At 45.5% G+C, this 27186-nt stretch overlaps 2 protein-coding genes across 9 annotated transcripts in view; both read right to left on the bottom strand.

Annotated features, from left to right (window-relative positions):
• Positions 1-1471: 1471 nt before the first annotated feature.
• Positions 1472-8252, bottom strand: ncbp3 (nuclear cap binding subunit 3). The gene is made up of 13 exons (XM_036524485.1): positions 8016-8252; positions 7253-7318; positions 6942-7047; positions 6279-6404; positions 5618-5752; positions 5219-5388; positions 5001-5109; positions 4738-4837; positions 4319-4428; positions 3616-3928; positions 3008-3195; positions 2433-2615; positions 1472-2058 (listed from the first exon to the last, which is right to left on the bottom strand). Exons 1-13 carry the CDS (start codon positions 8196-8198, stop codon positions 1799-1801), a joined length of 2049 nt encoding a protein of 682 aa, XP_036380378.1. The 5' UTR covers positions 8199-8252; the 3' UTR covers positions 1472-1798.
• An 834-nt stretch (positions 8253-9086) lies between these two features.
• LOC118774082 (rap1 GTPase-activating protein 2-like) overlaps positions 9087-27186 on the bottom strand; it is a 72609-nt gene continuing 54509 nt past the window's right edge. For 3 of the 8 annotated variants that reach the window (XM_036523202.1, XM_036523203.1, XM_036523204.1), the window contains 22 exons: positions 26940-26975; positions 26442-26486; positions 24734-24766; positions 24317-24535; positions 22406-22509; positions 21921-21999; positions 21743-21796; positions 21158-21241; positions 20332-20432; positions 18651-18780; positions 17934-18089; positions 16854-16925; positions 16656-16742; positions 16276-16416; positions 15305-15454; positions 14980-15092; positions 14188-14286; positions 13593-13710; positions 12506-12608; positions 12068-12138; positions 10943-10996; positions 9088-10747 (listed from right to left, as the gene is read on the bottom strand). In XM_036523202.1, the coding sequence (XP_036379095.1) occupies positions 10988-10996; positions 12068-12138; positions 12506-12608; positions 13593-13710; positions 14188-14286; positions 14980-15092; positions 15305-15454; positions 16276-16416; positions 16656-16742; positions 16854-16925; positions 17934-18089; positions 18651-18780; positions 20332-20432; positions 21158-21241; positions 21743-21796; positions 21921-21999; positions 22406-22509; positions 24317-24535; positions 24734-24766; positions 26442-26486; positions 26940-26975 (2004 nt within the window). In that variant the 3' untranslated portion in view covers positions 9088-10747; positions 10943-10987. Of the gene's footprint in view, positions 10748-10942; positions 10997-12067; positions 12139-12505; positions 12609-13592; positions 13711-14187; positions 14287-14979; positions 15093-15304; positions 15455-16275; positions 16417-16655; positions 16743-16853; positions 16926-17933; positions 18090-18650; positions 18781-20331; positions 20433-21157; positions 21242-21742; positions 21797-21920; positions 22000-22405; positions 22510-24316; positions 24536-24733; positions 24767-26441; positions 26487-26939; positions 26976-27186 lie in introns of all 8 variants that reach the window. The other 5 variants (XM_036523198.1, XM_036523201.1, XM_036523199.1 and 2 more) reach the window with 4 other exon arrangements.

Here is a 27186-nt window from a genome sequence, read left to right on the forward strand (position 1 = left end):
TGGTATGATTCAAGCTAAATGCATTTTGATTCCTATTGCAATAATACCTCTGGTATAGTACAAGATAATACTGCATAAGGAAAAAAAATCAGTTGGAAAAGTGAGAAATATAGATGCCAAAAAAGGATCATGAAGACCCAAGCAACGATGCTAATTAGATATACTTTTGAAAACACCAGAAATTTTAGTTTGAGTTTGTAAGGCTTAAATAACTAAGGTCAGGTGTATGCACTTTGATTCTCACTAATGAATTACTTGAAATATGGCAAAATATATATTTTTCTTTTCCCAAAACAAACAGATTTCAGAACATTTACATACCATTCTGGAAAATGTTCTTAATTTCAAATATTACATTGGACGAGAATAATCAGGGTGAATTTAACTGCACCTAGTCGTTTAACCACGATTGTCCTCCTAATGTGTCTCATGAGCTAGGTCCATATGCTTTCTGCTGAGAAAACCACAGGCTCAAAGGTAGAGCAATGAAATATACAAATAAAATACAATATAAAAAAATATGGCAGGACAAACTCCAGTGGACACAGAAGCACTGTATGTCATGTCTGTATGCGTCAGAGATTTGATGTTTTCAGCAAAGACCACTTCAGCTCCTACTCTCTACACTTGGGAGGCAGACCACGTGTAGTCTGCTAGTCCTACAATAGCACCTGATGAATACATGCTCAGCAACTTATAACTAACATTATCACTGCGCTTAAGGATTTATGCTTTGCACTTGTGGCATGTTGTGTAGATGTTTTGTTACGTTTTGCACCATCTCTTGCATCTCTTGTGAAAAAGGGAAAAGTCGCTCTAAAAAAAAAAGACTTTTTAATCTCAACAGAGCCACCTGATTACACAAAGGATAAATAAAAATAAACATGAATAAAACACACATCCTTTGGTTCAGGAGAAGTGGAATGTGTTTGGTTTCAACCAGTTCCCTGTCTACCTAAAACTGAATCAGTCGGCTAATTAACGGTGATCGTGCATCAAAGGCATCTGGTGACTTTCTCCGCAGGAACAGAGCTGGACCACCCGCACCCAACGGAACACAGCCAGAACGAGGCTGAGAGCGAGAACGGAAATTTTAAAGGCATTGCGCCTCCTAAAGATAAAAACGGGACTCTGCCCCCATGGAAGAAAACATGCTTTCAGGATTTTCTCCAGATGTATGGTGCTATCATTAGGAGCCGACTAACCCTTTTCTCCATCATACTTTTGTAGAGCAGCTGTCCTTCATCTGGAGGTTCTGTTGCGTTCCATGAGGGGTATTTCTCATCTCGGGGACAGGAAAGGTTATGCAACCCGCAGCCTATACTAGCCTGATGTGTTTCTCCCCTAGCCTCTTGTATGTGGGAAAAAATAACCCCCAAGAAAAAATGGTGACAAATGTTTCTCTTTAAACAAGGAAAAATGACAATATTTCATTCTTGTATAGCACAATGATTCAAACAGTTGAGTCTTTCTTGGTTCTCTTTCTGAAGAGAAAGAAATATCATTTTAAGCCTTCTCTAAACATTACGGGTGGGGAGCGCAACAGCAGTAGTCGACAAAAGAATGTGAGAGTCAGTGGAGGGGAAAGAGAGAGGAAGGGGGGTGAGAGCGGTGAGATGGAGAAGGCCTTCCTTTCTGTAGTAGGTGAGCATCTTCTTCCCAAAGGCCAGTCTGGTCCCCTTCCCGTACTGTTGATTGGTCTGTCCGTCTCTCGCACTCTCGCGCTGTTCCGTGCTCCCCCCGCCCCCCCTCCCTTCCCCGCGGTCCTGCCTGACCCCTGCCCTCTTCGCCCGGTCTCTCAGGAGTCACTGTCCGAGCCGTTGCTGCTGTCCCGGCTGATCTCGATCTGCAGCGAGGGCAGGTTGTCGAGGCGACTCTTCTTCATCTTATGCGACTGCTGCTCCTTCTCCTTGATCAGGGCACCCCACACCTTCTGCAGCTCAGAGTCCTCCTCCTCGGCCCCGCCCCCCGAGCTGCTGGCCCCTCCCACCCGGCTCGCAGGTTTCCTCAGGGGAGGTTTGTCCATCTGGGGGGAACCCAGCCTGCTCCACAGCCCACCTGACAGGAGAGATGGGAGGAGCCAATGATCAGCGCATAACGTGAGGAAAATGTTGATAGTGACACAGCTATAATATTAATAACAGCAGCAGCAGCAGTAGCACCACACACATCACTAACCATTTCAAAGTTCAGTGCTACCAACACGGTAGATGCAGTTTAATCCATCACATTAAGTTCTTCAAATTTGGCGAACGCCTCCTATAAACACTGTGTTTGCAAGAAAAACTGCATAACAGATGAAATGGAATGAAGCATCCTGAGAGTGTAAAATGCTGGAAAAGAGACAGCGGTGTGGAACAGCAGTGATGCGGGAGCCAGAATAAGAGGGGTCGGGTGCAAAGCAAGCCCCCGGTTACTCGTGCGTCTCTCACCTGTCTTCTTGTCTTTGGGAATTTCGGAGTGGGGGTTGCGGGACTCGTGCCTGGGCACACCCAGCCGGCTGTGCACGTCTGTCAGGGGCTCCCGGCGAGGGGCGTGACCTCGATGTGCGGGCGGCGAGGTAGAACGGCGGCTTTCGGGGGAGTAGGGTCTCTTTCCCAGCCTCTTCCGCACGTCTGCACACAGCAAGAGCGGAGACACGGGGCTGGGTTCTGACATTCCTTACATTCTCCCCTGCACATACTGCAGAAACTGAGCTTACGTCCGGCCATGCGGACTCATGCGGGAGCTGAAACTTGTGTGCAGACGTGTGTGTCTGTTAATTCCTTATATGGCTTTTTGCTTGTGTTGTACAAGTGAGGCGGAGTAAGTCGCTTTGGGTAAAAGCGTCTGCCGAATGAATAAATGTAAATGTAAAATGCAATGTAATGACTAGGAAATGAGGGTTACACACAAAAAGTTGCCTTCACCAGGAGCTGCAGTGTCACCTAAGTCAAAGCACATTTACTTGATTTCCATCTAAGTGTTTATGTTTATGTGTGTGTGCCCCCATATCCCTGACACTGACCTGTCTTAGCGCTTGAGGGTACGTAGGGCTGCTGGCTCCGGTGCTGCACTAGGCCCTGCCGCTTCTCCTCCAGCAGCTGCCTCACGTCTGTCACCTTTTCCCCGATTCCTTTGGTCCCACTTCCGGCTCCAACCCCAATGCGGTTCCTCACACTGCTGCCGTGCCCGGCATCTCCACGCGTCGAGTTTCTAGGAATCAAGAGCGTCAAAGCTTGTGTGACTGATGTCATGTGCTACTTTACAGTAGTGATGGGAGAGCACGGCCCAAAACTGGAAGAACTGTCACGAGAAATCAATGACTTCGAAATCTGCACCAAGCATAGCGTTTTCCTATGGAGAGCAATGACAGTCTACTGGTTCACCGCACAAGGCGTCACCACCAAATACAGGGTACACGAGTCCTCCCATCACTTCTTCATAGAGCCCAGTAAGAAAATGCTGACTGGCATACCAGTTGATATTTTGACTATGTCAGACTAATGTCATCTCCCTCTATTACTGTGCAACTATCTATTTGACGAACAAACTACCAAGCCAAAACAAATCAGAATAAGTTTCCCACTCAACTGACTATTACCAGCAGAATGAGTAGCCTAGTGGCTGCCTCACCTTAAGCTCTTGAGGTTGGACTCCACCTCGTCTGCATACATGGTCATCTTCATGCTCTTCTTAGGCGAGGGTGTGGAGATCATCTTCAGCTCTAGGTCATAGTCCATTTCGTCAGAGTCCGAGGAGGCAGATGTCGAGCCGAGCCTTCTCTGACCTCGCTCGCGCTCTCGATCTCTGAACCTGTCTCTGTCCCTGTCCCTGTCCCGGTCCTCCCGGTACTCCACCACTCTGTCCTCTGCATCCATGTCCTCTCCCTCTTCTTCCTCCTCCTCCTCCTCTTCCTCTATCGGTTCTTCAGGTAGATTCACCAGGTCTGTTAGAAAGTAAATGTAAATGTAAATGTTAGAAAGGACGAGGAAGTTAAAGGAACCAACTGATACCAGTCAAAGGAAATAACAGTATACAACTTTTCTCTTTCAATATGCTTGAATGAAAGATCTGCAGGACCATTTACTCATGGACAAAACCGCATCTGGGGAAAGAGTAAAGTGCAAAGAACCACTCTGGCCGTCACCTCAGTGTCACCCCAGCTGGTCAGTGGCATGCCAAGTGAAACTATCTGTGCTGTCAGTTTATCAGACAAGAAGACGATTTTGTCTGCCTTGACATCTCTCTCTCTGCCTCAAGTCTTTATTCTCCGCCAGAGTCTGTGCCTCCTGGCCCCGCTGAACCCACACACACAGCCCCTCGCACGCCATCTCACCAGAGTGTCTGTGTGTGTACGGTGGCGTGTGACCCATGCTGTCCCCGATGAGGGGCTTCTTGGTCTTCAGCACATCACGCTGGATTCTCCGTGTGTGATACCGGCGCTTCCTGTGGAAGAGCAGAGAATGGTGCGGTCTTATTATTAAAGCATTCCTCTCCCACCTCCCCCTTCTCCACCTGTCTCCATTTGCCCCTCTCTTCAATTCTCCCCCTACTCCTGTGCCTTAATGGTGGACCATGACTTCACTGTCATGACTATTTGTATCCACGGCATTAGATAATAGTGACATCCTCTCCATTTCTCACTAATACCCAATTTTCTTCTTGGGGTGTTGGAACAGCGTTTGTGAATGTGCTTGTGCAGTAACTGAGTGTTGGTATGCGATTGTGACATAACTAATGTGTGTGTGCTCTCACCAGGAATTGCTCAGTATGCCTTTCATGCCACCATAGTTGGGATTTCCGTACTTCATGTAGTACCGACTCCGTCTGGCCGCCCCCAGCTCCTTCTTATCATCTGAGCATGACGACAAAGGACAGTGACACAACGCACATACCAACATTCAATTCTCATTATCACTGGCAGTAAGCAGTAAACAGTGCATCGTCCTGCGCGCTCAACGTTTCAAAGCCAGTATGCAAAGGCTCAGGCAGAGCCAGCACCCTGGCCATTCACTCACCCTGAGTGGCAAACCTCAGGAAGAGATTCTTGCCCTTGAAGGCCTTGGTTGTGGGTCGAAGGTCATTGCGCAAGAGCGACTCTCTCTCAGCCTGGGATAATGAGTCCGTCTGGAATACAGTGTGATCACGGGCATAAATAACAAAGATCTGCGTGCTTTCAGCGGTGCAGCACGCCATCTTTTTCCCCTCTCGGTAACACTCCTTCCTTTCACTTTACCTCAGTGTTCTCGGGCGCTGGCTTCTTCACTGCCTCGTCTTCACTCTCGCTGGCCTTTCCTTCGCTTTCTTCACTACTCTTCTCTCCTTTCACACCTCCGTCGTCGTCACCTACCTCTCCGTCCTCCTCCTCGTCCTCCTCTTCCTCCTCTGACCCACGATCCCTCCGTGCTGAGCAAGAGAGGAACAAGCAGGAAAAACCTCTCATCTACATTGCACAAAACCACTTGTTACATGTGGACGCCAATTTTTCCGATCTCTATAGAGCCGCTTTACTGAAAACACCGCAAAGCAGTGAGGTGGAAAATAAAACAAAGGGCTTGGTGTCAGTTCCCAAGGATCTGCCATTGGGCGCCGTGCCAGCGTCTTTAGTTAAACCCAAGCTGCCGATCACGCTAACCTCTGTGCTGCTGGGCAGGTGGGTCGGTCTTTTCGGCACTGGCGGTCTGTGTAGTGGTGGCTGTCGGGTCAGGCATTTGACTGATATTGATGAGAGCACGGGTGGAAGTGACATCATCGAGCCACACCACATTGCCTGGGAGACGCAGAAGAAATAAGATCAAAATAAGGAGGTGTTCGCGTACAAAGCAACACACTCACAAACAACCTTTAAACACCTACAATCGTGTATAGCTACTATTTAAAATACAGTGTACAATATTTCAATGTGCATTAAGAGTTCTCCGCAAGCAGATGCAGAAAAGGGAAACAATTCACAGCATTTCTGACTCTGAATTTTGTATTTGTTGTATACTAACATATTAGCCTGAAAAACTGTTTCTTTTTTATCCAACACCTGTATGTTGCTAAAAGATTATTTGTAAATGTAATAAAATTATGTTCTCTAAAATTTAAAATCAAAACAGCCTGCTGAGGATGAATGCAGGGTAATGCTTTGGATGCAGTGTACCAGGGGCTTTACATAATTTAAATCTGTGACTTGGTAAAGTTGTTTTATTAGATTTGGATAAATGCATCATCAAAATACTGTTCTTATTATGAATAATCTTTTTTCAGATCATCCAGGCGTGACACACTGTCAGTACAACGAGGGTACTCACAAGAGGTGTCGTCGATCCACTCCAGGTGGGCAGGAGGGTACTCCTTGAAAAACCCAAAAATATCCTGAGTGCTCATATCATCCACACCGCTGAGATACAAGGCCTCCAGGCGTAGTTTGGGGATTGCTAGTGGAGACAAGGGGACACACAGCAATGGGGATAAACATAAAACACTCGGTGTGTGGAAGGTGCATGAAAAGTCAAGGTCTGAACCATTAATTTCAATGAATGCGTACAATATAATAAATTAACTCAAGATTAGAAATTAATGTTTTACATATTTTACACCCATCCCAAATGCCACCTCCCTCAGCTACTGAACCCATATTTCTTATTGAACAAACACAAAGAGGTATCGGCTGTGGCATGTATCTCTTGCCTAGAGACAGTGTCACCTCACACCGGCAACCCCAGTCTCAAGCTTCATCTGAACACGGCAGATGGATCAATTATTCGGCCCAATTAGTCCTGCTCAAGGTATTCCCTAATTGGTGATTTAGAAACCTAAACATTTCACAGGGCTGCATCCCACCATTTGGAACGGTTACCCTCCCCTGACACATGCTTCTGCCCTGATCACACAGTAGGGAGTAGGCCCATCTGTCTCAACTCCTTCAAAAAATTCCCCAACTGCAGGATGCCCTATATATCCGTCAGCCCCACCTTTCTTCATCATTTCTCTGTCCAGCACCACGTTTCTCTGGGCCAGGTTGCCCTCGGCTCGGAAATGGAAGCGCCTTGCCCTCTTCTCTTTTTTCTCCACGGCCTCCTGCAGCCAGAGACATCAGATGTTGTTATGTCAACGCCAGGGTCACTGCCGTCAGGCAGTCACTCAGAAACTTCTGTGTATAACTGTACGTGGGTGTTCTGGAAAGCCAGAATTGACTGACGCGAATAAATAACACTGCTGAGCATCTGTCAGAGGCCAGAGACCATGTCATACATGTAAAAGCGATCAGAAAACACCTCCATACCTTTGAAGTCACATCGATTCCTGTAATGAAGGTCCCGGCTTTGTTTTCATACCGTCTGCTGGTATCCTACCGAAAGATTGAAGACATTGTTTCATTGTAAGAATACTGCGGCATTTACACACGCTGATCATAATACATAAAACCAGGTAACAGATCACCGTCAACGTTTGCTAGACTCCTAGCTTAGTAGCTAGCTGCCCAAAATGATCGAGGTAATTTTCCTGGCTAGCTTCTTGTCTCGGTTCGATGCCATTCAACAACTGGTTATTCTCAGTAAAATATACAAGTAAGTTCAACAGATCGATTCAGAATTTTGTTTTTTTTCGATTAAGCAGTTCATTGACAATTAAAGCGATAGCACCACTGTTTGCAGCACAAGCTGATACCCAATGATAACTAGTGTTGGAAACTGGTTAGTTAGTTAGCAACAATAACGAACGTTAACTACCAAACATAGCTGGCTACCCAGATTACAGCTACACACAAGATAGCCAACCTGCTAGCTAGCTAATCAGATTTCAGAATTACGAAACCAAAATAGCTAGCTAGGTAGCTAGCTGGCTATTAAAGACGACAAAACGTTCGTTAGCCAGATGCTGAAACGTTACGCAGGATCTCCAGTCTAACGTAAAAGCAATCAAGTCGAGGCGCAGATGTTTGCCCTCACCGGTAAGTTCAGTATCTTATGCCTGCGTGTAGTACCTCTCTCCTAAATCTCCAGCGAGCACTGGAGTCCGCGGTCGGTGAGGCCTTGCTCACTTACCGGTATCAGTTCCTTGATGGACCGGCGAATCGGGATGTCCTCCGGCTCCAGTTCGCCCTCTTCCACCTCCATAGGCTCTGGTTCGCGTGGATCCCGGTCCGAGTCCGAGTCGGAATCGGACTCCGAGCGATCCGAGCCGCTCTCGGGCTTCACGGAGACCCGCAAACTGCGCACTGCCGCCATAGCCGCTTCTCCCAGTCGCACAGCCTTGCCGCAAGGAAAGTAGCGTGCTAGCAAAGCTCCGGCAAGCTAACGACGCAAGAGTGACAGGATGTCCGCTTACCAGGCAACAGTGCCGAACACTGGCCGTGTGCTGTAAAGGGCAAATATTTCGAAATCAATTTATCCGAGTTTGTATTTAACAGGCTACCAAGGACCGTTTCTCTATATAGTTAGCTTCAGCCGCTGGCTAGTTACAGTGTCTGTGACCAAGAAGCCATATGAAACAAGTCACAAATATTATATTGGAATATTTTGTCCCTTGAAGCGGATCCATCTTAGAAAAGAGTTATTATAACCGGCGTATTTAACTACCATTGCAGTAACGTATAATACCAAAGTATATTAACTAATTTTCCAATATTGTTTTTCTTGTAACAATGTATTACTGTGCCGTAGGGGAGGATAATGTTTTTCCCCCAGTTATTGCAGTGTTTGATATGGTAAAATCATATTCTTATACTGGATCAGCAGGTTGTTTAGATTGGATACTGCAAGCTGCCTGTTTCTACAGTACATTTACATTTACATTTGTTTGTTTGTCAGACGCTTTTTTATCCAAAGCGCCTTACAAGTGAGGTAGAGTACAACGCAAGCAAAAAACCATAAGTAATCAGTGCCTTTGCAATTAATATCGATTCTCTATTAAAGAAAAAAGGAAACACCCGAAACTGACACAAAATACAACATTTTATTTAGCAAATCTGCATGACACATAACATAACCAAATATACATATACAAGATTTATTCTCTTTAAATAATTGCCTTGATATTTCCATGTATTTTTTATTAATTTATATACTTTAATAGTTCATTTGTACATTACAACAACAAAAAGGCTATGTGCTAAAACAGCAATAAATTATTTCTTTAACAACAGAATGTTGAAGAGCACGGGTATGCCTCAAACTATAAGACAAACAGAAAACTATAACTGCAACATATCTCATTTTATTTCTGATCATGTAGAACTTCGTGGGTTTTGTACAACATGGAGCAGAATTCTGCAAACAAGCAATATTATTCCAGCAACAAGAATGGGCATCTAAGGCTTTTTTATGGCTATTGCCACTTAGAGGGACTAAAGATATACCAATACTTTTGAGATTACTAGTTTCATTTCAAGGTCACATTCCGTCTCTCAAGGGGGGCCTCTTAGTTCCCCACAAGGTCGTATTTGCATGGGTTCGTTCCTGTTATTATAATATCTTGCTGACAGGTTTTTAGCAGCTTGGCGGTTTATGGATTTAGGACAAATACGATGAAATTAGTGAGAAATGTTCTAAAACCTGAAATCTATTTGGACTGTGCTTAAGACTTTATGATGATAATAGGTTATTATCATTATGGTCACATACGCTTTCTCAATAGGTCCCCATGAAATATCTGATTGATACATCAAATAAGCACGAAATACTTATTTATGATGCACAAGTTAGTTCACTATTTTTCCCTTTTAGCTTAGAATTCAACTGTTGCATTTCACTGCATGTTATAATTAATTGCCCGTTGCTGAACATATGTAAAATGTTTACAGATGATAATGAAGTATGCTACACCTAAAGCTGTAAGACCATACCACAGGTGATTCCAGGTGTATATCTGTCTGTGCTAGTAGAGGTCAGGAGCAGCTAAGAGAAGAAAATTTGTAATACCACAGAAGAAATGAAAGGAAGGGTTACAGTTCCATTCATTGTCATTTTAAGGTATTTGTCAGCTCTCTACCTCTCATTATAACATTAATTGTGTATATAGTGCACTTCCACTTGGTGAAAGTGATTGATGAAGACAGTAGAGCACCACTGAGGTGTGTGTGCAAATGTCTTAAACGGGGTACCTTGCTGTTGGGGAGTGAGCGACAGATAGTGATGTCAAACACAATGCATTTGGAGCAATGTACTGTATGTAGAGAGTGCCCTCAAGTGCTGATCCTTCTTCAGTGCTTGAGGACACTGCGTACTCTGGGATGGTAAATATGTGGGGATTGTGCTCATCTATACTAGGTGGAATTCGAAGGCATTGTTAACCGTGGCTGATAACGCAGCAATAATTGCTCATTTTTCTCCAGAGTGTTTGTGCCTGTGTGTGTGTGTGTGAGAGAGAGAGACAGAGAGACAGAGGGAGGGAGGAGAGAAAGAGAGAGAGAAATAGGGGTTGTGTGCTATATTTTTCATTGATAAGGAATGGAGTATTATCGTAAACCTGACAGAATTCTTAGAAAATCTTGGCAAATGAGACAGTGAAAGGCAGATAATCTTGTGTCTTTTGAGATCTGTTCATATGTCCCTCTTTCCCTTTCCAGTTCTTGATGCCTTGAGTCTCCCTCACTCACTGCCTCTCTGTAGTCTTTTTTTTTGGGTCACATTTCCTTGTCTTTTTCTAACCCTGGAAAGGTTTGATTCTCTGTGATGATGAAGATAGTGGTTGGTGTCTTCAGTCCGCCTGTGATCTCTTCCCCTCTTTCCATTGCCTTTTCCCAGAATAGATTCACTTGGCCTTTAGACAGCAGCTACTGCCGGGATAAAAGAGAACAAGAGAGAGACTCCAATGTGCTGCATTCATTTACAATTCAGTACACAACAGCTACATAATAAAGCAAAGCACAGGACAGCCACAGTGAGTGGTGGGAGGGGAAACAATCATGTCCTAATGAAAGTGAGGTGTGAAGTGATGCTAGGAGAGAAGAGAGAGGCAGAACACAACCCACCAGCTGCTCCTTCCTCCTTGCCCAGCTCTCACCTCTCTGTTGTTACTAGTGTCCCTGTAGGAAAACAGCACACCAGTTACACACACACACATATACACACACACACACTCTCTGTCTCTCTCTCTCTCTCTCACACACACACACACACATACACTCTCTCTCTCTCTCTCTCTCACACACACACACACACACACACTCTCTCTCTCTCCCTCTCTCACACACACACACACACATATATACACACACACTCTCTCTCTCTCTCTCACACACACACACACACACACACACACTCTCTCTCTCCCTCTCTCTCACACACACACACACACTCTCTCTCCCTCTCTCACACACATACACTCTCTCTCTCTCTCTCTCACATACACACACACACACACACAAACACACACTCTCTCTCTCTCTCTCTCACACACACACACACACAAACAGAGACACAGCAATGTCCCACGAGATACAACACCTTCCCTCTGACTCTCCTTCCCCCAGAGATCTCTTCCTTGTCAGTAAGCATTACCTCATCACAACTGTTGCCTGACTGACTCACTAGGGACACTGCAGGTCTCTTCCCCTGCGCCTAATGTGTCATACACAAGATCTATCTAGGAAGCCGATCCTTTGCTGTCTGTCTTACCTTATCAGAATATTAACCCAATATGGATATATTAAGTAGTAATTATTTACTGTCATGCAGTGTGCTTCTGTTTCAAAGTGCTGTTTGACAGTAATGGAATTTGGTTGCTGTTATACTTTTATCATCTCATTACAATTTGCTCTTTGTTGTGTCTTGGTCACAAGTCATTTCTCATTTTGTCATCCTTTTCAGCTTCATCTTCCAGACTGGCAAGCAATATTGACATACAATTGGTATATACTATTATGTTCTTGTTTTGATTTATTTTTTTAACTCACCTTCTGTCTTACTCATGTTAATCACACTATTGCTTCTTTTGAAACATTCCTTGGTTTTATCAGTATTTATGATGTCACAATCATTTGTTTGTCTTGTCATCAGCTGATATTAAAATAAAATGATAAATGCAGATTGTACAGCACAGGGTATAGTGCTAGAAGCACTGGCTCAGCTACCCCCACCTCCACAGGAACACTTACTGTGGTGGAGTGGCTCAACTTGTCGAAACGAAACTTCAAGTTGGACCTGGGAGATGTTTTACTCTTCAAGTCTTGGGGCGTGAAAGAGAAAAAGAACACGGGATGTCATTGCGTCTTTCAAGCATATGTGGCAGCAGTGCAGCATAGCGGTAAGGAGCAGAGCTCGTAACCAAAAGGTTGCTGGCTCAATTCCCTGCTCGAGCACTGCTGGTTGGGCAATGTACCTATCCCAAAGTTGTCTCAGTAAATATCCAGCTGTATAAATGGATAAAACTGTAACCTATGTAAGTTGCTCTGGATAAGAGTGTCTGCTAATTGACAGTAATGTAATGTAATATAAAGGCAGTAGGAATATAAAGCAGGAGGCAGAAAGGGAAGTGGGTAGCTGCACATGCTCAGTAGGGGCACAGCCCACCACAGGGCAGAGCGTTCTGTTACCTGTTGGGCTGCGGCACATGATGACCGGGGTTCCGGAACCCTGGCTCTCCACGCTGAGGGAGGGGCTGTACACGGGGGGGTAGGCTGTGGAGGGCTGGCCGCTCTGGAGGGAGAGGGTGGGGCGCAGAGAGAGCGTGGGGGGGTCACTGTTATCCCATGATGCAACAGTGTAGCAAAGTGGTTAAGGAGCAGGACCTGGTTCAATTCCCCACAGGGGCACTGCTGCTATACCCTTGGGCAAGGTATTTAACCCACAATTTCCTCAGTATATATCCAGCTGTGTAAATGGATGACATTGTAAAAACCTGTTATTGATGTGAGTCACTCTGAATAAGAGCATCTGTCAAATGCCAATAATGTAATGTAATGTAGGTAGTGAGAGACAGAGAACTGGAAAATCACCTCTGTACATATGCAGCTGCGCGTTAAGCCCAAGATTAACAAATAAACAATGTTATGTAAGGTGAGTAATATGTTATGTAATGTTAAACACCTTTATTGTTCATCAGAATGTCTCCCCCTCCAGCCCACCGAGGTCTGGCCCTGTCCTCGCCATGTATTTCATGTCTTCACCTTCTCAGACTATGCTGCTCTCTCGCTCTTCCACCATTACTCATGTCCTTCTCGACAGGGTTATCAAAAGAGGCTTAAGTCAGACTATGACATGCCTGTGCCCATTTACTGGTGTCAGACCAGAAGAAAGGCAGCCTCGTATAACTAAATGGAGCTACTTTGATTCTGGTTTTGTGTCAGTCCTGTTAGCACATGCATTACAGCATGCTTTAACCCTATTTAACGCTATGGCGGCAGTGTAGCATAGTGGTTAAGGGGTAGGAGTCGTGAGCAAAAGGTTGCCGGTTCGACTCCCTGCTGGGCCACTGCTGCTGTACCCTTGGGCAAGGTACTTAACCCACAATTGCCTCAGTAAATATCCAGCTGTATAAATGGATGACATTGTAACTGATGTAAGTCGCTCTGGGTAAGAGCGTCTGCTAAATGCCAATAATGTAATGTAAAATGTAATGTATTTCAACAGCCCTGTGCTGGGCTCCAGGGTCCCCGGTCCCACCCTGGCCGTTGCACTCACAGTGTCCAGCTCTTCCAGGACCTCTCCTTCTCCGGTGGCACTGCTGAAGCTGCTGGTGCTGGAAGAGGAACGAGAGATGTTGGCGCGATTGCTGCAGTCTTTCAGTTTGATGAACGGCCTGCATACAGAGGGACAAAACATGACATTAAAGGGGCGCTTTCGGCAGCTCAGTAGACTGGGGGGGGGGGACCGTAACGCTGTGCTTCCTGAATATGCCAAGACTGATGCACACCAAGGAAACTTCCCTCCAACACCCCAGGAAACATGTTTAATTCCATACATACTGTATATGTGCACACTTATTTTAGCTGTTGTGTCTTAAAATATTGCCATAGATACAATTTTTCTGTCCTTACTACGTGCATGCAGGCACATATGCGTGCATACACATGTGCGCACACACACACACATGCGCGCACACACGCACACACAAGCGCACACACACACACACATATGCGCTGACACACAAGCGCATACACGCACACTGACACACATGCGCGCACACACAAGCGCACACACGCACACTGACACACACACACGCGCACACACACACACACACACACACACAAAAGTACTTTTTGTGTGCTTCTCTCACCTCTCCTTGTTGGGGCAGATCTCTGGAGAGCTCGGGTTTGAAGATGTCTCTGACCTCACTTCCTGCGACAGATGGCTGCTGTCTGAGGTCCTTTGGTCACTGCAAAAATAGCAGCAAGCGGAATAACATTTTTTGTGCAGAAGTCATGGCGGTTTGTGTGTGTGTGTCTGTGTTTGTGTGTGTGTGTGTGTCTGTGTTTGTGTTTGTGTGTGTGTGTGTGTGTGTGTGTGTCTGTCTGTCTCTGTCTGCATTTGTAATGTGTGTTCATATGTGTGCATCTGTGGTCTGTGTGTTTGTGTGAGATTCTGTCTGCGTGTGTGTGTGTGCGTGTGTGTGTGTGTGTGTGACCGTGTGCGAGATTCTGTCTGCGTGTGTGTGCGTGCGTGTGTGTGTGAGATTCTGTCTGCGTGTGTGTGTGTGTGCGTGTGAGAGATTCTGTCTGCGTGTGTGTGTGTGCGTGCGTGTGAGATTCTGTCTGCGTGTGTGTGCGTGTGTGCGTGTGTGTGTGTGTGTGTGTGCGTGAGTGTGCGTGTGTGTGTGTGTGCGTGAGTGTGCGCGTGTGTGTGTGTGTGTGTGTGTGTGCGTGCGTGTGAGAGATTCTGTCTGCGTGTGTGTGTGTGTGTGTGTGTGCGTATGCGTGTGTCTGCGTGTGTGTGTGTGTGCGTGTGAGAGATTCTGTCTGCGTGTGTGTGTGTGCGTGCGTGTGAGAGTCTGTCTGCGTGTGTGTGCGTGTGAGAGATTCTGTCTGCGTGTGTGAGTGTGTGTGTGTGACCGTGTGACTGTGTGTCCGACCTGCGCGAATGTCTCTCTGTCTGGCTCTCTGTGCTGGAGTGCAGCCGTGGGAAGAGACCCGACCGCCGCTTCACCGGACTCTTCAGGGGTGACTTGGCAGACAGCGCCGGGGGCTGGGAAAGACAGGAAGAAGGGAAGAGAAAACAGCGGGTGGCACTCATTAGCAATCAGCGCGCTCAACAAAAAAGGCGGCCTGTCCGACCTGAGAGAGATCGCTCCAAGCCTCAGCCTGAGCGAGGACGATCCCACAGTGCTCCTCCCTGTTCTGCTCTGTGTCCCCTGGCCTCTCCCTGTACCCATCGCTTTCGCCGACGCCCCTGATTACCGTGTAAGTGCTCTTAGTGCACTCTGTGCTGGTCTGCGTCAGCCCCCCCCCGCTCAGGCTGGCCGGGACACTTCCGCTCCCCCCCGGGCTCCGGTGCCGGTGAGAGCCCACCATCGTCTCCATGGAGTGACTCCGCACCCGCATTGCCCGCTGGGACAGAGACGGAGAGGAGAGGGAGGGAGGTGAGGAGAGGGAGGTGGTGAGGAGAGAGAGGGGGGTGAGGAGAAGGAGAGGGTGAGGAGAGGGAGGGGGTAAGGGAGGTGGAGAACAGGACAGGAAGGTGAGGAGGAGGGGGGAGGTGAGGAAGGTGATGAGGCGAGAGAAGGGGGTGAGGAATAACACGTAAGATGGATGGCAGAGAGTGTGAAGGAGAAGGAGAGACAGGGGAGATTAAATGAGTAATTATACGACATTAAAGCCATGAAATGCTGACCTTTAAAAGGTCTGTCGTCAACCAGCTGTCAGAATTAAACAGTGTTTATGTAACTGTTGCAATGTACATGCATGTCAGTTTTGTTGATGCCAGGTCAGGTCACTAATGACTCAAAACGGGCAACTCGTAACACCACGTGTAACACCCCACCCCACGCTTGCCAGGAAATCAGCTGCTGCAGGTTTCATATGTATCATATATTACTGCAGGTTTAATTCATACCATACATTTGCTCGGATAGAATATAGCATATACTGTGAAATACAGTTTATTTTTGTACATTGTACAATAAAAGTACATATTTGCACATATGAAAGTAGAATTAAAAGATATATGAATAATCTCTGATATTTTTTAGAAATATAGTCCTTATTGTCGTTATTGAATATTTCATATTCAAGTGTACATAAACTGTTTTTGTAAGGTAACACAGTAGCAGTGAGTTGTAAAAAAGTAAGCCAGCAGAGGCACATAAAGGGGATGACACTGCGAGCTCAGCACCAGCAGAATTCTGGGTAAAAGCACAGACAGGCTTTACCTTGAAGGACTCCAGCAGCCCCCCATGGCTGCCGTTCTCCAGCTTGTCCTCCTCTGAGCCGATGCCCATCCCCAGCATGGCCTGCGTCTGCCTGTGCAGCTCGTCATGGAGGTTATCCAGGAGTGCGGCCCGAGTTCTCCCCTAACGCACGCACGCACGCACGCACGCATCACATGGATATCACTGAATTTTTTTTTTTGTCTATGCACACATAGGGCACATCCACAGAGATGAGAGATGTCTGATACATGGTAGAGAGATCCACAATGGAAACTCAAACACATGCACGCATGCATGCATGCACACACGCGCGCACACACACACACACGCACAGGCACAGGCACACGCATACACGCTCGTACACTTCTTCCCTCTCTCACCTCCAGCTTGGCGAACCTGTCTGACTTGTAGCAGGCGTTCTCCGCATTTATCAGTTTAGTTAGCAGGAACTCCCGGAACTCTGGGCCCTGTGAGGTCAGAGAGGCTTCCGTCAGACAAGTGTCACGATCACTCAGCGAATGAGTGAAAGCCACGAGTGAGGCAGACTTCTGTCTCACTGCGCTGTCTGGCTTCCTCACCTTTCTGAAGACAGCTGGGTTCGGGAGGGGTGGGCCAAAGGAGGGCACGTCCTCCCGCGCTGTAACAGACACCTGTCGGGGGACAGGTACGCTTGAACACAATGACACTGAGAGCTGTGTGCTGAGAGCAGGATGAGGAGAAGTCCCAGTGATCTTCTTTAAAGATACTGATCGGCTGCACTATCCTGTCTGGGCTACCACAACTCCCTCCTGGCTGGCCTACATGCCAGCACCAGAGGACTGCTTCAGCTCATTCAGAACACTGACGCAAACACCACAAAATCCACCTCAGCTCTCCTACTCCTCTCTCTCTCTCCAATTACCAATGCTACCAATCAGAGCAGGTATCACATCCAAGACCCTGGTGCCTGCCCTCCAGGCACTTAAGGGTCCTACATACCAATGTAAGCTCTGTCGCTTGGCAACCTGTCGCCAGCTAATCCCCGTCTGCCAAGGCCATGCATTTAAAACTCACTCTTTCCCCCACTGGCCCCTGAGTGATGGGTGGAACTACCTGTAACCATCTCAACTGCATGACTTCTCATAATCTTCTGCAATCGACTCAAAACCAACCCGTTCAGACTGTATTTTGATTGCCAGAACCAGAACATATCCTCCGCCTACTGTGTATCATTACACCTCCCTTACCTGCACACGAAATCTATTGCAGTGTTAAAGATCAGCGCTGAGCTTGTATATTTCAGTGAGATATAAGCTTACATAGCTCTTGTGGTTACTCCTGTGTTACTTCTGTGGTTCTTATTATGGTTCTTTGTCACATGCCTTGAAATTAGAAAATGTTTCTCTTGTGACCATTTAATATGTATACCATGACTATGTATATGCTTGTCTCTGATTGGTTATATAGTGCCACATTTTTTACACGGACTCTTGTTTCATGGACACTGGACTGCTCATTAGTCTATACACTTTCCCTTGTTCTTGCAGTACTTATGTACTTATGTTCTGGGCTAAATGTAATCCTGTCACACCAGAGAACAGTACCCAAACATCAGCCAAATGCGTGAGCAATACTAATAATGAACGTGCACGCTTGCAGCGGTTGCCGTGACTGCGTACCTTGTACGTAGTGTGTTCTGTGCACGGGTTTTCCACCTGCACCAGGATGTAGGCATGGAGGAAGTTGGAGGCGATCATGTCTGGCACAAAGGGCGTGGCCTCCTCCTGGAAGACCGCCGCCACGATGTCGTTCCCAATGTGGCGCTTCCGCTGGAGCTGGTAGAGAGATGGAGGGAGAGGAGACGGGGTGTTAAACAGAAGGACCGAAAGAGGGAGAGAGAGAATAAAGCTGGGGGTGTGAAGAAAAGTTTACATTTACATTTACTCAGACACTTTTATCCAAAGTGACTTACAAGTGAGGTAGAGTACAGCACAGGCAAAAAACCACATAAAGAGTCAACAATATAAGAAGTTTTGCATGACCAGGTTTCAATGGTGGGCCAGACAAGGTACAATCTAGCTGGTAGAGATAATGAGTGCGATAAACCATTAGATTACATTTTTCTTGGTATAGTTTAGTAGGAAACAGTTTTGAGATGAGAAATTCAAGAATACTGTAAGAAAAGTAAGAATACTGTACAGTTTTGTCTGATATTCTGCAGGGGAGAGGAACTGCAGTGAGTTCAGTGCACCCTCTCACTGTTGGATAATTTGGCTGGAAATGTACTTTTCTGAAATATTTAATACTTTACCTTGATATTATCATTTAAAATATTTATAGTTCAAAATATCTGAGAGTGTGCAGGCAGCTTTTTATGGTGCACCCTGGCAGGGTACCTGTTGTGGGTCTCCCTCTGTGTAGGGCAGTTTAGTGGAGACGTGGAACATGACCTCCCGGTCCCGGAAGACCGTGTAGACGGACTGCGAACCGGTCTGACCGTGGGACACGTCGAGACCACCCCGGAAACTGGAGAAGGCAGGGGTTGAACAGACAGAGAGAGAGAGAGGGGAAGAATTAACGTAAAACATAGATGAAAGAAGGAATGAACAAATGAATGCTTTTGTAGCAGTACAGACCTAGTACATCTATTCTTATGAGTGGGCTTGTCAGGAATCAATTTATTTTAGCGACTGTCTTTAAATATTGACTCCACAACCACAACCAATCAATGGAAAGTAATTCCCACAAATGAAAACCGAAGTATAGCTTGAAAGACAATCATAAATACAACTTAATACTCCATTGCTGCTTACTTTGTATACATGCAATGAGAGCTGTTCATTTTCAAATTAGTGCAATGCCTCAGGCCTGCTTGCTGGACACCCCTCTTAAAATAAACTCTGATACAAATCAAAATATGCTGAAAAATAATAGTTTTTTTTCTGTAGAGAAAAATAATATAAATTGAATGCTGAGAGGTAATGCAAAAAAAATTAAATCTCATTATTTTCAGCTAGTGACAGTGATATTTTATCATCACATAAATGATTGCATTTTCTTTACTTTATTGGGTTTATCTGACAAGGACAGTGCACATTAATCAACATTTGTATAAATGTGCCAGAATTAGCCAAAAAGGCTACTTTTCATCTGCAGTCCCTGGGAAGGTAGTTAAAGGGTATTAAAAAAGATATTACAAGCAATAAAAAACATGTTGAACACAGAACATGAAAAGGCATGTGACAGCCAATGCACATTAAATATCACAAAACATAGATGCAGGAGCACCATACAATGAGCAGCAGGATATATCAGACAGGGCAAACCCAACAGAATTAGTCAGTGAAAAACAAAAGCAAAGACTAACAGGGAAGACTACAAGGTTTGATCTATGGCACAAACAGTACAACAGACTACAGAAACACTAAGAGGGGTGACAGGGCAAAAACAAATTAACATCACCATTTGAATGCATTTTCCTTAGTCTAAGTACTGCGCTGACATATCCAATTGGCAATGAGCCATGATCTTAAGTGACTTCTAAGGGAACGATAACTGGTGTGATTTCTTATGTGCAACAATATTGTGCCCCAGTACCATGAGGCTCGGACTAAGAAAGCTGATTGGCTAAACTTGCTTGTTTTTAGTGGTATAATACAGTCTCCTCTTGTGGCTCCTCTTTTTGCTAGTGTGTGTTTTCTGTGTCATAAAGGTCCTGAGCGGAGAAGGGGCCACACGTTGTAGATTTTTAAAAGCAAGACAAGGTCTGTGAGCGTCACTAAGTTTTCCCAGCTCAGATGATTAAACCCTTGCAATGGTGGTGGCTGTCAGGCTTAAGATATGTTTATGTAAAGATTTTAGTGCTCGTGTAGTTTTACCAGCTTGTGGCCCAGCTTGTCACACATTACATCATATGAGAAATGATCACTCTGTTCATATTGCATATACATTAGCTGCTTCAGCTGTCAGACAGCTGCTGATGAATCCGAACCGGCAGATTCATCTCCGCAGGTGAGGGTTCTCACGGCTGACGGCGCTCTTTGATGCTCAGTGGGTCACTCGCAACACTGCTCTCACCCCTTAAAGTCCTGCAGGTCGACGGAATCCCCCAGCAAGGCCAGGAACTCGGCGAAGGCGGGCGTCTCCTCGTTGTTTCCAAAGAGCTCCTCCTCTGAGGTCTGTGAGCGGAGAGATAGCGGGGGCGAGGGGGGGTGGGGAGGGGAGCACAGAGGAACAGAGAGGGTGGAGAGGGGGGGTAATATTGCACATGCATTACTGATATAAAGGCAAATCTGAAAGTACCGGAGTTCTGTAGTACAACAGATTGTCAATGGTACCACATAGACGAGACTTCAGTCAAACTGAAGACATTAAAATTATCCCTGTCTGTATTGGAATGATGCTTGTCTGTACTGGTCCATCAGTAGTGGAATGAACTCCTCACAGGGGACAGGACAGTGGAATCACTGGCCATCTTCTGACACTGACTGAAGACCCACCTCTGCATCTCAGTTCCACTTCAAACCCCACCCCTTAACCCCTGCTACTTATATTACTTGCTGTTTATTTCATGTGTAGTATTGAGATGTGTTTTGGATTCTGTGATCTAGTGACTGATGTATGATAGCATACTTAGCTTCCCTTGTCTACTCAGGTTGTACAAGTTAGCTTGTGGTAGAGCTTGAATAGTGTTATGCTCACACTCACTGGTTTGGGAGTGTTGTTAGCCTGCTCTGACACTGCTGCTCATTCAACTTGAATGAATACACTACTGTTCTTGTGCTGGAAATTCCTCTGGATAAGACTGTCTGCTAAATGAATGTAATGTAATGTAAAAAAAAAAATCCCTTACTTTATATTTGCCAAAGGTTTGGAGTTTCCCATTCTGTGATGTCATACTCACCTGACCAAACTTCTGGTAGATGACACCAAACTTGAAGGTGTTGTTAACTTCATGTTCATCAAAGCTGACAATCAACTGGGAGCCCTGCCACACACACACACACACACACACACAAACAAAACACAATAAATACCTGTGATATTAATATCATTATTAATATTCCACCACAGTTAAAATAAGCTGGTGTTAAAATCAATGACCCACTAAAAAGAAATATCAAAACATTCTGAAAACATAATTTTTAAAAATCATTTTCTTAATTGGGGCACATTAGATTAAATGCTTTAAGTGTTTTCATTATGACAAAACGTGTGAGTCAGGAGAGTGTGAGTCAGAAAACTGCTGGAGTTCTTAGAGGGAAATTGTAAGGATTTTGTTCATATGATAAGAAGACATTTAAGTTAATTGATCTTATGACATTTTTAATGAATTCTTTTGCATTGCAATTATGCAACAAGCAATTGAGTGAAACAGAAAATGAGAATCTTGTTGAGTTTAGTGCTCTCTCACAAAGCAGTACTGTAGCAGTCGATAGTGGATGTAAGTTGTAACCCCCTTGACCCTTAACCTTTAACCTGTACTCACCCTAGGGTACAGAACTGGACTGAATTTCAGGCCTGTGACATCATCACACAGCAGCTGAAAACACAAAACAGAAACCATAGTATTCAGCATGGGCAGGTCTGGATTAGAATGAATGTGCAATACAATGGAACATACAGTTGAATACAGCAGATACAGAAACACATGAAAGGGTCTGAACCTTTGCTATCTGTGGTACACTGGGCAGCTGGGTGAGTCCTGCCAGAGAGATCCTGTCATAGAGTGTCTTTGTCCGAGACCTGAGAGAGAGAGAGACAGTCATACACACATTAATATGTACACACGCATACACACACGCCCACACACACACAGATGCCTTATGAATATAAAATGAATAGTGATTAGTACATTTATTCATATCTTCACATTCTTCCATGTATTCATTCACTGAGTGTGCTGTCTGTGCTGTCTGGGGCTCAGGTCCAAGATTTGCTTAAATGAACACAATTCCAAGATGTACTATACTGTACCTGAGCAGCACGCCCAGGTGTGCAGGTCTGTACTGTACCTGAGCACCATGCACAGGTGTGCAGGTGTGCACAGGTGTGCAGGTGTATACTGTACCTGAGCACCATGCACAGGTGTGCAGGTGTATACTGTATCTGAGCACCATGCACAGGTGTGCAGGTCCGTGAGCTGCCCTACCTGAGCATGATGCGCAGGAACTCCTGGCCCTCCGCCTCCTCGTGCTTCAGGGACAGGATGAGATTCCCCGCGCTGCTGGCTGTGCAGTAGTAATTCATGTGCTCCTGCAATGAGAGAAAGACAGGCTAAAGAGAGAGGAGGGACACGGCAGCCCTCGCTGGGGCCGTAATAAAGACTACGATGGGCGGAAGCTGATCTGCAGGATCGAACCGCATTCAAGCTGATCTTTAAAAGGCTGATTCTGTGCTGTATAGCTGTGCAGTGCTCCGTCAAGTGCTGAAACGCATTAAAGACGGCTGCAGAGAGGCGTAGTGGTAAGAAGCAGGGCGCCTACTCCAAAGGTTGCTAGTTCCATTCTCCAAGGGAGCACTGCTGTCGCTCCCTTGGGCAAAGTGCTTAGCCCAAATTGCCTCAGTAAATATCCAGCTGTACAGGGGGATAAAGTGGGGAAAAAATTAAGCTATGTAAATGGCTCTGAATGAGAGCTTCTGCTAAGCAAATATAACGTTACGTGTATCGCTTTGTTTAGAATTTTCTTCATGCTGATTTAGAATACTCAGTTTAGAATTACAAATTTTACTGCACCAGGCTTGTCTTTTCGCACATGCTCTTGCGCTCACACAGAGGTGGTGAAGTGAGACGAATGTAATCCCGCGATACACGCACACGTGGCCAACAGCTATTTGTCACACTACGGGTGCCACAGTGTGCCACAATGGAAGGAACACCGAGTGGAGTACATGAATCTCCACCGATGTCATCTGAGGGGGTTACAGGTGCCCGATGAGCCAGTACAGCACGCCACAATGGCGAAATGAACCCTCCCTGGCCAACAAAACCGACCCTACCCCGGTGGAAACGAAGCCAACTGTGTTCTGTTGCTACAGACTCCTGGTCATTGTCAGCAAGCAACTCGGCTCAGATTTGACCCTGGGTCTCATGCTGACGCTATCTGGTCTGCGAGTATTGTTAGCCTCGTCTGACACTGTTGCTCATTCGACTTGGATGGATAGACTTCTGCTCTCTTCTGCTGGAAGTCACTCTGGATAAGAGTGTCTGCTAAATGAATGTCATGTAAATAGGCTTGAGCTGCAGGACTCTGCCCATGTGAAACCAGGGCCTTAATAACCAGCGGATCCCCCTTGAAAGCCCAAGTGTATCACTTCTCAGTCCATCTCAGAAGATGACCTCACTGCTTCTCGGCAGACCTGAGCCAGGCTGACCGTAATGCTAACATTACATCACATTACATTATTGACATTTAGCAGACGTTCTCTTTCAGAGCAACTTACATCAGTTACAGTTTTTTTTTTCCTCCAATGTTATCCATTTATACAGCTGGACATTTACTGAGGCAATTGTGGATTAAGTACCTTGCCCAAGGGTACAGCAGCAGTGCCCCAGTAGGGAGTCGAACTGGCAACCTTTTGGTTACAAATCCTGCTCCTTAACCACTACTTTACATTACATCATTTAGCAGATGCTCTTACCCAGAGCGACTTCCAAAAAAGCACATCACAAAGCTAAGAGTAGTTATTGAAAAGTACTACAAGAGGTCAGTAGGATACCGCCTTAACTGCTACACTAGTGCAAAGTGCATTTTTTAAAAGAGAAAATAGGGACAGATAAGATAGATAGAGAGGAAGGTAGACTAGAGATAAAGCTTGAAGAGATGAGTTTTCATCTTTCTCTTGAAGGCACCCAGGGAGTCTGTTCTACGAATCTCAGCAGGAAGCTCATTCCAGCAGTGTGGAGCAAGAACTGAGACGAGGCGGGTCCGAGAGATGCTGCTCTTGTATTTCGGGAGGTGACACGAGGTAGCAGAGCAAAGTGCCCTTACTGGCACTATGCTACACCGCCGCCCCGGAGTTGTAGCGTGTGAGAGTGAAACGGTCACCACGCGGTCCTCACCCTTCCCAGGAAGTGTTTGCGGTAGGCCCTGGCTGTGCTGTTGCACTCCAGTCGGTACCCGAAAGACCCCCCCGGACTCATCCCTCCCCCGTCGTCCTCGTCACAGAAGCTGCTGTCTGTGGAGATGGGGGTGCTGACGAGAGCCTCCACATCCTCAATCCAGTAACCCCCAAACTGGGGCAGGATGACCTGGGGGTACGGGCCTCCCTTCTCCAGGACCTGCAGCCGGTCGCGGGGTAGGTTGCAAAGAAGACACAAACAAATTATTATTTACATGTAATAGTTATCAGTGGTGGCAGTATTGGCAGGACTATAGCATCTATGGCCAGAGAGGTAGGAAAACAGCAGCTGTGATGTGCGGCTCTATGCTTTCTTATCTACACTGAGGTGAAACAGGCAGTGTGTTTGCTGACTCACCTCCTCTATCCTTGGGTAGGGGATGTAGTCATCCTGCAGGAGAGATAATGAGAAAGAACTGCTGTCAGACCTGCAAGACGAACGCGTGCGCACACATAGTCCCTCTCTTCCTCCGTTCCCCCTCACCACCACCCTCCCTTTGTCTCTCTCTCCTGGTTGCCATTTACACAGCTGATACAAACTGGATAATTTACATGCAGGGTTTTAAACTGCTCCAGACATGAAAGTTGGGCCTCAAAGGTCCCTGTTGAGTCTAAGCACTGTGGCATTTCACCGCAGCCGAGAAGCTGTCCTCGCGGCCGAACACAAAGGGAACAGGTGGGGGGGGGTGTTTGATATGCAAATTAGCTTTGAATATTTTTTCTGTGGAAAGATGTTTTTTTTTTTTTCATGGGAAAAAAAAGATTTCTTGATAAATTATCATGAGCTGCATCAAATTAGAATTAGAATATGTAGCTGGCAGCTCTGTTTGGCCTGAGCTGGAGCCAGTGACCCTATCATTTTTCACCCTTTTTTTTCCCAGAATGGAAAGCACTCACCCTGAAAACACATACGCATCAGCATTAGCCTGAAATGAAAACCTGCAAGTAAACTAAGCCAGCGATGCTCCTGCTCGTCTTTCTACTAATGCCTGAAACTGAGACATATCAAACTGCCTTTACGATGTACACACATACAAAAAAAAGGGCCATGCCACAAATTCACCCAACTCCATATACAAATTGAATTCATCCTACTATCCCTTACCAATTTTCCATTGCAGTACACGGTGCTGTATGGTATAATCATTCACACTGTCACAGCATATACCGAGCATGAGACATAGAGACACTGGATACCTTTAGCCCCAGCCCAAAACACACGCCAGGGCTCAGTGCCACCTTACACACACACAAGTGACAATCATGAACCTCAACAAACGTCAATATCGAAAGTACACAAAACGTATTGCAGATAAAATTTAAAAGAATATTAAAAGCCACGAAGACACCAAACACAGAGAGACTCATGCTCATGATTTCAGATCACTCTTAAAAACACTGTGAGTCCCATGTTTTCCCATCAGCTGAACCTACAGGGACAGGCTGACATACAAATGCCATGTTTCCTTTATCCGGCCTGTCCTGTAGTAGTCTCTGCAAGTAAGGGAGGTGGGACCTCTTTGGTCTTGTTCTGCCTGAGAAATGACTATGAAATGAAATGTCACCTTGTCCATGATAAGAGGTTCATTAAAAGCCACCTTTAAGCCTCCCCTTGCTGTAGTGCAAAAGATTAGTAGATTCCTTAGAAAAAAGCCAACATCAAAACTCAGAATTTCATATTTCATTACATGTTTAATCAATTTAAGTCTTAATTTTATATTTTCTATATATTTCTAATATATATTTTATATAAATCTAAAATGTATACATTTTTTAATATATTAATAATTTTATGTATTATAATATTGATTACTTTTAATATTTAATATTTAACATAATATTTTACTTTTAATCATATTTTAGTTATTTACTGACCAGTAAAAGGACACCTGGAACTTACAGTACTGAAGCTAAATAAATGAACGAATGAATGCGCAAATGAATGAACGAATGAATGCTCAAATGAATGAACACAAAGGCAATAATCACATGGCACCAATACTGAGATAACATTCACGATGAGAAGGGCCACTAGCACACAGACTTGTAGCGCATGCTGTTCAGACCTTGTGTCTCTGTGAGCCTGTTCTGAGCTCCTCTGCCTTTGGGACCTGGTTATGGGATGGGGTTACAAACATAAAGCAGAACTTTTTTTTATTTTATTTTACATTGGTCCAAAACCTTGCCCAGTTTTCTCAAACCTCTCCCCACAACGCATACTGTTCTCGCTCATCCGTCTGTCTCTTCACAGAGAACACTCTATTGCATACAGTAAGGAACTGTTATGGAACTAGTTGAATTATTGAACAAACCCACTCATTCTGAGAGAGTCCGGATTGCCACTGAAAATACAAGCATGCGTTTATTAACTGAATCGTCCCAAAGGCTCTTTATTGACTCTCGGGGACTGACCTGCGGACATGGATCAGCCCCAGTTTACCAAATGTTTCATACCATTGCAGTCACGACCCATCTCTCACAACACCCTGTGAAATTCTGTGTTTTACGTGTAGGCGGTAGGACATGGTTACATTTTAATATGAGACAATGAAATCCAGACCAACCTCCATCTTCTCCAGCATGTCGAAGAACTCCGCAGACTGCAAATCAAAGAGGAAGCAGAGGGGTTAAGTTTGATTCTCAACTGTGGTTCCCTCCCCCTTCTCCTCCCTCTGAGGGCTCTTACTCCATTAAAAGCTCAAAAGACTTCATTCAACCCTTGATTGTACCAACAATGAACCCAAATTAAAGCACAGAGAGGCTGACATTCGAAGCCAAACCACAGTGTTAATTTGGAGAGCTCATCAGTGA

The sequence above is a fragment of the Megalops cyprinoides genome, chromosome 3 (genome assembly GCF_013368585.1).
Source record: "Megalops cyprinoides isolate fMegCyp1 chromosome 3, fMegCyp1.pri, whole genome shotgun sequence".
Lineage (NCBI taxonomy): Eukaryota > Metazoa > Chordata > Actinopteri > Elopiformes > Megalopidae > Megalops > Megalops cyprinoides.